Genomic DNA, 12,869 nt, shown 5'->3' on the forward strand with positions numbered 1-12,869 from the left:
AAGGCTTGCTGAGAGGTCCAGCAAAAAGGCAGGGGTCATCTTCATCTGCAGTCAAGAGGGCATAATGTACGAAGCGTGAGGTATCGGTTTCTGTGCTGCAGCGTGTGTAAACACGTTAAGGAGCATACCTCATTTATGCACAAGTGGAGTTTGCTACCACTGGAAGCAGTTTACAATCCTGCCCCAGGTGCTAAAATACTTAGCTGGGTGAAAATAGTATTTAATCGTGATTCAGAAGCATGTGATTGATAAGGCACCTGTCTCTGATTTAACATAAATAGTCATAAAGACTTTTTTGCATTTTCTCCAATTTTTTTTTAACTCACAGAACCCTTACAGAAGATCAGCTCGCGGGTATGTACGTATTCCTGTGCATTTATTAGCTGTACAATTCATTCGGACTCAAATCCGTCACTCGTTAACAGTTATAATTTTTATGTTTGATCACTAAAAGAATGAAAAAATATCAGACATTACAACTAAGTACAAAATGCATCAATGTATAGTCCATTTGCTACATTGAAAAAGCTGCTTTAAAAGCAGTACATACAAGAAAATTCCGTACTGACATCAGCAAGCAGTGACTATAAAATTCTTAAATGGTTTTCTTGCTCGACATGTGACATGTCCTTAAACATCTCAAATACAGGTATTTCACATTATTGTCTTTGAAAAGTCTAACTGCTTTTAAGTATTTCAAAATAACTAATTGCTGACCTATTACCAGCTACCCTGCCCAGGATTCAAAAGTCTGAAGCATCAACCCTTTCTGCCTCGTGAAGCGATTCCAGCACACTGTGAAATGTATTATAACAAAATACATAAACTGGAGCATAAAAAGAAAAAAGCATAATTGCACCACTACGTTGGGAGTCAAATGCACCGTCTCCCAACTGGGATTCTGCTTGAGGCAACTGACAGTCAGGACTGATTTTAAATCCGTTCCAGCGTTAACATGATTGGCTTTGACAGTCTTTCTGGAAACATTTACAAGCCATCAACACCAGTATTTCAGAAAACACTGAAGAAATATTACCCACTCCCTCAAACATTTTATTCAATTGAACATGATTAAAAGCTAATAAGAAATTAAGCCTGGTCATCACAGGGATGTTCTCCGCAATGAATCAGAAAAGACAAACCACTAACTAAATTTGCATTCAGCAGGTCACTTTCTGCACATTCCACCTCCTAAGACCAAATGTAAAAGGTGAATTGCTAAAAAATTGAAAAATGTCTAGTTTAAGCCAAACTGATGCCCTGCAGTGCACTTGATTTAGGACATTAGGCACACTGCCATCCAATTTTCTCTTGTGCTAAATGTAATTTTTAATTGCATATCTGTATCAATTGAAGCAGGTCCACTATCTTCGCTTTAGATGAGTAAAAAGTGTCAACAAGGGGAATTGTGGTCATGGGAAAACTGTTAAAACCTTAGCGCCCTCCATAATTCCAATTAAATATATTAAAAGAGTCCACTGGGGATAACAAATGAAAAAAAACATAGGTCTGAAAAGCAAAACGGGCAATGTGAAAAGGCAGTTTGATAAAGTTAAATGGTTTCTTCATTGGCTTTTCTTGTGGGCAAAAATACTCAGATTTTTGCAGTGTTCTAAGATTTCATAAAAATAAAATTGAACACACCATGTAGCAAATAAAATCGCAATGTTCTCCCATCAGACACCCCAAATATATGTATGTCCATGATCTCGTAAAGATAAATGAAAATTGCAAAATTTCACTGTACATCACACCCGAAGCCATTTTCAAGGTTCATCCTTGGTGCGATAAAGGTTTTGAAACCTGATGCATTTCCCTAAAGTTGAGGGGGAATAATCAATGGAGCCGTTTAAACGCAGCCCAAAGCAGTTCTGTCAACAGGTTGCTGCTATCTTATATCACCGGTCCATCATGCTAAGTATCATCTCTGGTGTGAGCTCCCCATTGGGAACCTCCACTGAATTTGACTGCGCTCGTGCATCTTCCAAAGGATCAAGGCCTGGTTCTTTCTTTACTTCTACAATAATGTTCTCGATAGCACCAGTGTCCTGGTCTTCCACTTGAATGATTGCTGCAGCTGTAGAAGAGAAGAGAAAGCACACAAATTACTATAGCATATACAGTGTTTGTAAAATGAGAGAACAACTAGTCTAGTTATAATTGGTAAAGCCAAAATCTTATCACAGCGAGCATGTAGAGTGCTTGGTCAAATGAGAAAACAACTGGTCTATTCATAACTGTTAAAGCTAAGCTCTTATCACAGCGACAATTATGGGATGTGTAGGACCATAAGAACAAGTTACTTACCTTCAGTAACGCATTATCTGGTAGAGACAATATCTAGCTGCAGATTTCTTAACTTTGAATTTCCCAGGTGTCCGACTCGATCTGGAAACGTTTGCGTGAGCAGTACCCCAGCACGCCGCTCAGCTCAGCGTGGTGTCATCAGCATCAGATATGATGTTGCGGTCACCTATATAGGTACCAATCAGGGGTGCGGACATCAGTTACTTTTCTCTTTTTCCAAGTCAGAAGCGCAGAGCCATGAAATTAACTGACTAGCGTGTGTCAAAACTAGCGCCCTGAAAAGGGAGTAACCCTAAATGAATCCGCAGTATGATGAGGAATGGGTGGGTCTGTAAGGAATCTGCAATTAGATATTATCTCTGCCGTATAATGCGTTACCAAGGTTAACTCGTTCATCTGATGCAGAGTCCTTACCTTTGAATAGATACCCAATCCATACTTCCTGGCGGTGGGCTGCAGACAGATTACTAGACTAGAAAATCTGCAGGACCGTACGGGTGAAATGCCCGTCCCTGCTGATCTGACTGATCACAAGGCAGTAGTGTTTAGCAAACATGGGCAGTGAAGCCCACGTTGCTGCCTGGCAGGTCTGGTATTCCACGAGCTAGCCCAAAAGTTGTGTGAGAAACGGCCCAACAGGCATGCAGTGTTCACCGACCGCAATGCCAGGCTGGCGGAAGTAAATATTTTCTTCCCAAGTGCATCCAGCCTCTTGGATTACCTGTCCTGGAGAGGGGAAGGGAACACGCTGTGGGAGGTCGATGCTTGGACCACTAAGCTCTCAGGAGTAGGATGTTGACCTAAGAAACTTGGGTCACCCAGCACAGGGACATGGCGGCATGCTATACTCCTGTTCACAGGAGCCCCTGTGCTAGGCTTAGACCATGAACCAGGAAGGACATCCGTTAGAGCCTCATTAAAGGGTAAAAGGGGTTCAGATGAGGAAGCCCCAGGCTTAAACACTTCAGTCAAGAGATTAGTCTTGACTGAGAGCAGCTCCAGGCCAAGGACCTCTGCTGCCCTCTTTACCACCATAGCATAAGAAGTTTCCTCCTCCATAGCCACAGTAGGTAGAGCGAGCCTACGATTATCTGAAGAGGTGTCCAGACCACTGGCCTCAGCAAGCTCCTTATACCAGTCCAAATCCTCACCAGGATTGTCTAACTGTTCTAACTTCTAAAGTGTCCAAAGACCCTTCCCACATGCCTGAACCTGTACAGGCAACGAACCCAAGCTCCATTGGTGCCAGAGGCAACGTTCACCAGAGTCGCAGAGAAACAGAATGGAGCTGGCAGCAACGGAAGGATTGACTTCGGTACCAGCACCAGGGAAGGTTGCATTGGAACGAGCGGCGCTGACCCGAATCGGATCCATGGGACCCCACAGGCACAGAGGCTGGAGCTGTGGGCGTGGTACCTGATGGGGCCTCCCAAACCCACAGGGTCCGATGGCGCACCAGAGGAGATGGCCAGCACAAATACTCGGAGCATGGCCTCGCAAAACTAGAGCGGGGGTCGCTCTGGCTCCCAGACACAGGGGAGGTGCGGAATCAAACCTGGCTCCGCAGAACCACCCTTGAATGTCCGTGTTTCTCCCTAGTCTCACCAATCCTCTATATACGAGGTGAAGTCGAGGTCATCCTAGCCTTCTTCTTGTGCCTCTTCCCCAAGTGTCACGAGGACCTAGAGTACGACAAACAGAACTTGGGGCAATTGGAGTGGTACCGCGACCACCTCTTCCTCGATCAGGACTGGGACCTCAGAGGAGTCATGCTCGATGGCGTCAACTGCTGGGCCGCATGGAGCATCATGGACCGCTCCCTCAAGGCCTTCAGCCCCATGGCCCAGCAGTCCGAATAAGATGTGAAATCCTCGTGGCGCTTGAGAAACCATAAGCACACAAGATGTGGGCCGATGACAGACATGGCGCTGTGACAAACATCTAGAGGAAATGCCTCAACAAATTTGACAAAACTGCGAAAAAAGTCTGACAAAAAGAGACGTGTAGGTCTTCTCCGGATCAGTACGAACTGGCGTGGAAAGAAAAGAACTGACATCTGCGTGCCTTGGAGGTGCCTATATAGGTGACCGCAAAGTCATACGCGATGCTGAGGATGCCACACGGAGCAGAACTGAGGCACCAGATGGCCCACAGGGTTACTGCTCACGCAAAGGTTTCTGGACCCAATCTGACGCCAGGGAAATTCAAAGGTAAGAAATCTGCAACTAGAAGTCTCTATCAGATATTATTCTGAATGGAGAAATTTTTTTTACATATTTAAGTGTTTTGAACACAAATTGGTGCTAGTCTGCTGCATAATTCCATGCATATAAAACAGTCCATTAGGTTAATGTGCCTGTTGCAGTTGTGCTGTTTAACATGCAGGTTTTGTGTCTGGAATAATTGGCTCTGCTTTTCATCCTTTTAAGGTCGATAAATAACATTCTTTAATTTGTGTACTAGTCCCACCTATGACCTATAGTACCATCAGACTGTCATACTATGATAAAGTACTGCACGCTTTCTTGAAACGCACCAAAAGGCATTTGTGAAATAACAAACTAATAGTGTGAATACTGTTGAAATTTCATAGTTAATTTGACTTTTGATAAAGGGTCGGAGACTCTTAATCAAAAGTCAAATCAACTATGAAATTTCAACAATATTTACACTATTAGTTTATTTCACAAATGCCTTTTGGAGCAGGCTCCGAGAGCTCCTCTAACCATCGTACTTGTGCATGGTACTTACCATCACTTTTCCAGCACGGAGCAGGAGAAAAGGCATAGCTTTACGTAAATAATTTCCAATCTTAAGCGGGATGCCCAGTTTCTTTTCGGGAACACCCGGGGCTGCTTCCTACATCACACAGGCTTGGGCTACTCCATTCTCCATTGGCCCTGCCTGCTGACAACAAAGTACGTGATTGCCCCGCCTAAGGCTTGTGCTCCGAGGATTGGGCGTTCAAACCGCAACTCAGCTACTGCCCCGCTGGTAAATTCCATCATGGAGCCGCATTTGCAGACGGCAGTGGGGAGTGTGAATATAAGAACGCACCCCGTACGGGAAGACCGGTCCTGAAATAGCTACACTCCGGGAAGGCAGCAGATATTCTTACAGCTGCCCCAGAATCGGCCATGGCGGAGATGCTGTTGGAGGGGGTACTATCTTGGGCTTGGAGGGCAGCCCGATGGAAATTCTGCTAGGGTTGAAGAACAGTTTCTTACTACACAGCAGAATACCGAGCAACGCGACAGGTCGCGTTCTATGGGGGGGGACCAGCCCCTGTAGCACACCTGATTTAGCAACTGCCACCGGTTTCACAGGTATGCCAGACAGAGGTGAGTGCTGATGCTTTTGATATATGCCTGAATACTGCAAACTATTATCTCTGCAAACAGTCAACAGCACAGGTCCTGACTCTAGTTGAAACTGCTGGTCATAAGGAAGCCAGTTTACTGCCTGAGGACAACAGGGGGTGCGCAAAAAACAGCATGGGCAGATACTCCTCTCTCAAAGCCATTGCGGCTCCTTATCCGCTGGTGTACTAGATCTAGGGGCTGATAAGTACTCTAATCTCTCTAAGGATTTTTCTCCTGAGCAAAACACTCTAATGGATACTTCACCCTACTCAATGTTCCCCTCGCCGAATACGGATGACTCATCAGTACATCTCTTAGAGGGCTCAGCTAGCCTTCCTTCCGCTAAGAAGAAACGCAATTTTAAATCTGCTAAGTCTATCAGATGCCCTAAAAAGTCCACTGAACTTTTTAGTAGGGCACAGCTTCAAGGTACTGTCTCAGGGCACTCCAAAACAAAGACAGGGGGCAGTCCCTTACGTAAATGGTCCACTTCAAAGAGAGGTCAAAGCTATCATCTAGAAAATAATAGTCAAAATCCTTCTCCCTCCTAAACTGCAAATAACACCATGACATACGCACCGAAAAAGGATCTGTTGACAGTGGGCTCTCCTCTTCTACTTTCTGCTATATCTAATCCAAGAGAATATGAAACTTTATTATCTTTAAGTAAGGTGCCAGGTGTAGCTGCAGCAACACCGGGGATTGCAGAACCACCTGACCCGTCACTAAACACAATTCTTTAGGCACTTCTGGCACAAAGAACCGAGGCGCAGAAGCACTAAGTAAAGCTTAGAGCAGACAACGCTATGATTCAGCAATCATTAGCAGCAGTAACCAACAAGGTGGCCACACTTACTAACGACATGATGGAATTACAGCAACGGTTCGCAGATAATGAAGAGGCAGTAACAAAATCTACTAGTCTTGTCCTGAATCACGATAGTAAACTTGTGGCCTTGCAAGGGAAAATTGAGGACATGGAAAACCGCCAGCGCCGGAACAATCTAAGAGTGTTTGGAATCCCGGAAGGAAAGGAGGGCTCTGATCCGCGGTCTTTCATTGTTCAGCTATTCCAGAAGGCCTTTCCCGATTTAGCGGATAGGGAATGGGACTCTCAAATCCAAAGAGCTCACAGGATACCAATCTTCCTGAACCAAGGGTGTGGAAGTTGGCTCAAGGGGGGAGGTTTGGGATCTGTTTTCAGGGTGGTTTGGTACACTACACAGGGAGGTACTGGTGGCTCAAAATGCAGAGGGTTCTGACACTATTTACTGCTAACAAATTCAAAATCTTACAAATGTTTAATGTATGTATCTGTTTATCTTTTTTTCAAAGCGCTCTTTTTAATAACTTTATCGGAAAAGGTTATGCGGATGGTAAAGAAGCTTTGCAAGGTGTATCTTTTCTTTTTCTATTGTTTGAAATATCATATACTTTATAATAGGGATAATTAGATGCATAGGCTGGAATGTAGCCGGACTAAACGCTGCATCTAAGCGCCAGCTGGTTAGGGAGGAGCTTAAGCTCTACAAACCTCATGTGGTAATTCTAGTAGAAACACACTTGCCTTAACAAGGACAAAGGCTTGTTGAAACAGTTAGGTTTTGACATAGTTAAATTGAAATCACAGGGAATATCAATCAGAGGAGTAGCGATACTCAAGGATAAGCAATTAAATTATAAAATACTTAAAACCTCTTCTGATCAGCAAGGTAGATGCGTCATCGCACAACTGGAAATCTATGTTAAATAATGTGTCTTTTGTGCATTATACGGCCCAAATACAGATGACCCCACTATAATAAATTAATGCTCACTACGCCACTGGAGTCAAGCTATCCTGGCTGATGACGGCTGATAGCCACAAACCGGTCCTAGGATGCTTGGTTCCGGTCCAAGGAAGACATGGCTTGGCAGTTCGGGCTGGACTGTTCCCATGAGGCACAGGGTCAAGACTGATTTGCATATGGCCATGTCTAAACTGGGGTGGCGTGGTGGGCAAAAGAACGATGGATTTAACCCAGATCTCTTGACTGGGGGAGAATGTCTGCATTGTCAGCATTCCGTCCATCATTTGTTTGTTGTAACGCTTTTTGCCCTAAGTGGGATGGGTATTCCCAGACGTGGGACCCGTGCTCACTACGCCACTGGAGTCAAGCTATCCTGGCTGATGACGGCTGATAGCCAGAAACCGGTCCTAGGATGCTTGGTTCCGGTCCAAGGAAGACATGGCTTGGCAGTTCGGGCTGGACTGTTCCCATGAGGCACAGGGTCAAGACTGATTTGCGTATGGCCATGTCTAAACTGGGGTGGCGTGGTGGGCAAAAGAACGATGGATTTAACCCAGATCTCTTGACTGGGGGAGAATGTCTGCATTGTCAGCATTCCGTCCATCATTTGTTTGTTGTAACGCTTTTTGCCCTAAGTGGGATGGGTATTCCCAGACGTGGGACCCGTGCTCACTACGCCACTGGAGTCAAGCTATCCTGGCTGATGACGGCTGATAGCCAGAAACCGGTCCTAGGATGCTTGGTTCCGGTCCAAGGAAGACATGGCTTGGCAGTTCGGGCTGGACTGTTCCCATGAGGCACAGGGTCAAGACTGATTTGCATATGGCCATGTCTAAACTGGGGTGGCGTGGTGGGCAAAAGAACGATGGATTTAACCCAGATCTCTTGACTGGGGGAGAATGTCTGCATTGTCAGCATTCCGTCCATCATTTGTTTGTTGTAACGCTGAACTGCTTGACTGGCATGGGGTGCTGATTATTATTGGGGATTTCAATTGTACACTAAATTACAACATAGATTCTACTAACAGGAAGGCTCATCCGAGGATGCGGAGGGTTTTGATTTACGAACTAGCTTGGCTTCACGGCTTATATGATGTATGGCGGGCGCTACATCCCACGTCACTGGGATACACATATTATTACACCCCTCATCAGCACTATTCTAGAATAGATCCGGCCATGGCTACTAATAATATCTTAACAGCTAAAATTGATGTGTGTTCCCGGATAACTTCTGATCACAACCCAGTTTTGTGCGGTTTCCGGCTAGCAGAGACAGGTAAGACTAAGCTGCCTTTTTCATTTCCCAGGAACGCGCTGACGGACCTAGAATTTATATCATATACTCATTCAGCACTAACAGAGTTCTTACAGTCGAACGTGGACACTGCATCTCCTATTACAGTTAGGGATACAATGAAAGCTTACATACGTGGAACCACACAACAGTACATTTATTGTTTAAATAAAACTATCTAAAACAATGTTAGGCTATCTTGCAAATCTTTAATACAACTAGCGATTCGGCATGCGGAGGAACTTAGGGTAGGAGGGCCAAATCAAGATCAACTCTATGCCTCTTTAATAGATCAACGTTTACTTCTGGGCAGGCAATTAAAAGAAAACAATAGCAGCTGCTTATCACAAGAATCGCTCTCAGCAATATGAATATGGGGACCAGGTTGGTAGAATTCTAGCGTACCAGATAGCGGACAAGAAATCTAATGGGCGGATTGACGCGATAAGGGGCAGAGACGGCAGAATACATTCTTCCCCTAATTACATCTTAGAACAATGTAATCAATTTTATAAGGAACGTTACACCTCATCCTGTAATTATGATCAGACAAGATTTGATGACTACCTAAAGTTCTGCAACCTCCCGTCCTTGAAAAGAGTGGCATTGGACCTTCTTCATCAAGATATTACCAACAAAGAAATCATATTAGCCCTAACCGCACTGCCGTCTGGCAAGGCTGCTGGGGATGATACCTTGCCAATCGAATGTTATGAAATTTTCAAAAACTCCATCCTACCGCTACTGAATGATGTCATGCATCAGATAGGGGATCAAATGGAAGTCCCCACATCTTGGGACATGGCTAATATTGTCTTCTTCCTTAGAAAGGGGGAACCAGCAGATGAGTGCGGGTCTAATCGTCCAATATCTCTCATTAGTTCTGATGCTAAAATCTTTGCCAAGATACCGGCTAATCGTTTAGCACCTGTCATGACAGATTTAGTATCTGATCAACAGCATGGATTCATAACAGGTAGAGATAGTACGGGCCATGTAAATACAGCTATAACTGCGTTCGACATTGCTAATAGGACATCTTGCAAATTGGGGATGATCCTATTAGACGCTGAAAAAGCATTTGACCAAGTGGTATGGGACGCATTATGGGTAACACTTATAGCCAACAGACTACAAGGCTGTTTTTTTTTTTTTAAAGGATTTGTGCACTATACCCTAATCCACAGGCTAAACTCATATACATGAACTCACACTTTGCCCCCTTTCAGATACAACGTGGTACCCGGCATGGGGTGCCCACTTTCACCTATGCTGTTTACATTATATATTGAGCCGTTTATTAAAGCACTAAATTGGAACACCCACATTATTCCATTTAGCAATGGGATACACAAACTGAAAGTTATCGCCTATGCTGATTATATTGCAGTTTTTTCACCTGGCCGCCTTTCTGGATATAAACTGAACTCTCAAAAAAACCCAAATTATCCTTAATCTAGATTCCGCTACACCTATAATAGGCCGCTGTGCTGTTAAAACGTACTTGGGCGTACTCAAAACTTGAAGAAATGGAGCAAACTCCCGATAACTATTATGGGTAGATGCAATATCATTAAAATGACTATTTTGCCCAAATTCTTTATCTGTTCCGAGCTATCCCTCTTCGCGTCCCCAATTGTTTCTGGATTGGAAGGCGCAATTAATAGCTTTATATGGGGGTATAAACAAACACGCTGTGCGATACGTTCACTTAAATTCCCCTTTAAGCAGGGTGGATTTCAGCTTCGATACTTCAAATTATATTTCTGGGCGGCATTTACTGGGTGCTTGCAAAGCTTACTGACAAGAAACCGTACTTTGGTCTATCTCTCGCACTGGGCACGGACGGCAGTATGTTTCTCTACAGGATCAATGATCCAAATTACTACAAGAGAGTACAATTTAAGACCGTTTAGAACATGGTACGTATATGGCATGAAATTCTTGATCATTGTCTACTCTCCCCTGAGGATCTCACGCAACACATTTATTTTCAGTTTTGGAATAATCCAACTCTTCCAAATATATTCCATGATTATACTGCCCGTCGGTGGGCAAACTATGACAGTGAAAGGCTTGGCCAGCTTTATGATTCTGAATGGTTTTCGTACGTTTGCATCCTTACAACCTGCATATGATCTTCCACAACATTTTTTAAAAAAAATACCTACCAATTAGGGATTACTTTTTTTAAACGACAATTTATGCAATTACCACAATCCCATGAATTACTTACATGTTTACTAAATTCTACGCTGAAATCAGGAATTAGTATAATCTACCTACAACTTTGTCAATTCAGGAGTGATAACACAACTGCATAAACAGTTGATGGACAGAATGCCGAACAATGTCATACATTCATCCCAGTACAGAGATCTGGGCCTAAATCCATAGTTTTTTTGCTCACCATGCCATTCCAGTTTGAACCCAGCCATATGCAAATCAGTCTTGACCCTGTGCCTCATGGGAACAGTCCAGCCCGAACTGCCAAGCCAGGTCCTCCCTGGACTGGAAACAAGCATCCTAGGACCGGTTTCGGGGTTTCACCCCTCTTCAGCCAGGATAGCTTGATTCCAGTTGCATGGAGAGCACGGGACCCACGTCTGGGCATACCCGTCCCACTCGGGGTGACAAATGCAAAAACAACAGTTGATGGACAGAATGCAGAACAATGTCATACATTTACCCCAGTACAGAGATCTGGGCCTAAATCCATAGTTGTTTTGCTCACCATGCCATTCCAGTTTGAACCCAGCCATATGCAAATCAGTCTTGACCCTTTTGCATGTGATGACACTCAACGCCTGGGGCTTAAATGGAGTCAGGCTCTAGGCATAAGTATGGTTTCTTTGGAAATTGTTACTGCTTTAGATACTTTAAACAATTGTATTAATTTAAAGCTTCAATAATTCCGAACCATCTGTACGCTCTATTACACTCCTGAAAGGAACGGGAAATGGGCACAAAAGGTACAGGGGTATGGGGAAGATATGTCACGCTGTCCAAAAGGCGGACTGATCGCAGCTAACATTCTTCATATGTTTTGTACCTGTCCCAAGTTAAGTACCTTTTGGGGGGAAATTATGCAATTCATAGGTCAACGCTTGGGTTATGACTTCCTCCCTACTAACAAAGAGATTATGTTTGGTTTTAAAGAGAGTGCTGACCGAGCCACGAGATCTTTCTTTTCTATTGCTTTAGTTGGTGCCTGACTGCATTGCAAGAGCGTGGTGTTGCGGGGATTCTGCTCATGCACAGAACTATGCGCAGGAAACTAGGACCTCAGTGAATTGTGGTGTACCAAGAGACTCACCTCAGTACCCAGAACCCCTATCCTACTAGCATCAGTGTCTCATTCGTTCTCCATATCATTTTGAAGCTACCAATGATTAGACAACCCAGAACAAGCGACTTAGAATGCTCTCAGGAATGGTGGGAATCAGAAACACCTTTCCATTATTATTCTCATATCAGTCCACAACAAGAGTAATTAGAGACACGGAAAAGTTTAAAATGTTTATTTTTAACTACATGCTCTAAGGTGCAGTACTTTGGCTAACATAAGTAGACAAATGATTAGAAATAAAACCATCAGCATTGTTACGAATCCATAGAAAATGAAGGGAGAAATCATATTATAATGATAGTGGAAACAGGTCCTATAATACCTTGTGAACAACCCTCCCTTGGCTAGTAAGCTAGCTTTATATACTAATAGAAGGTCTCTAGGTTTGAATAGGGAACCCCATACCTCAAAGATCAGCTTAGGTGAAGATGAAATGGTCACCCATCGACGTCGGATGCGGCGCCGGGCCCGGCCCGGGGCTAAACTGGGGAACGGCGTCGTCCGGAGACGGCACCGGGGGCGGAACCGGCGTCGACGCCAGCGGAGGAGGCGTCGTGAGGTCGACCGGCATCGACTGAGATCCAGGCCTGGATCCCACGGGGACCTGCGGTGTCGGGACAGAAGTCGACGACGGCGCCGGAGCTGCCGGCTCGCTAGGCCTCCCAGTCGAGCACGCAGGACCCGAAGGCACACCGGCAGGCGTCGACGGCGGAGCCAGGCCCCTCATGACCGAGAGGAAGGCACTGATTTCCGCCAGAGTGG

The 12,869-nt window shown here is 44.6% G+C and overlaps 1 protein-coding gene across 2 annotated transcripts in view; it reads right to left on the bottom strand.

The window, feature by feature from the left end:
• Positions 1 to 359: 359 nt before the first annotated feature.
• CTCF (CCCTC-binding factor) overlaps positions 360 to 12,869 on the bottom strand; it is a 656,010-nt gene continuing 643,500 nt past the window's right edge. For both annotated transcript variants that reach the window (XM_085636797.1, XM_085636796.1), the window contains exon 11: positions 360 to 2,077. In XM_085636797.1, the coding sequence (XP_085492923.1) occupies positions 1,899 to 2,077 (179 nt within the window). In that variant the 3' untranslated portion in view covers positions 360 to 1,898. The remainder of the gene's footprint in view (positions 2,078 to 12,869) is intronic.

Source organism: Triturus cristatus, chromosome 12, assembly GCF_964204655.1.
Source record: "Triturus cristatus chromosome 12, aTriCri1.1, whole genome shotgun sequence".
NCBI lineage: Eukaryota > Metazoa > Chordata > Amphibia > Caudata > Salamandridae > Triturus > Triturus cristatus.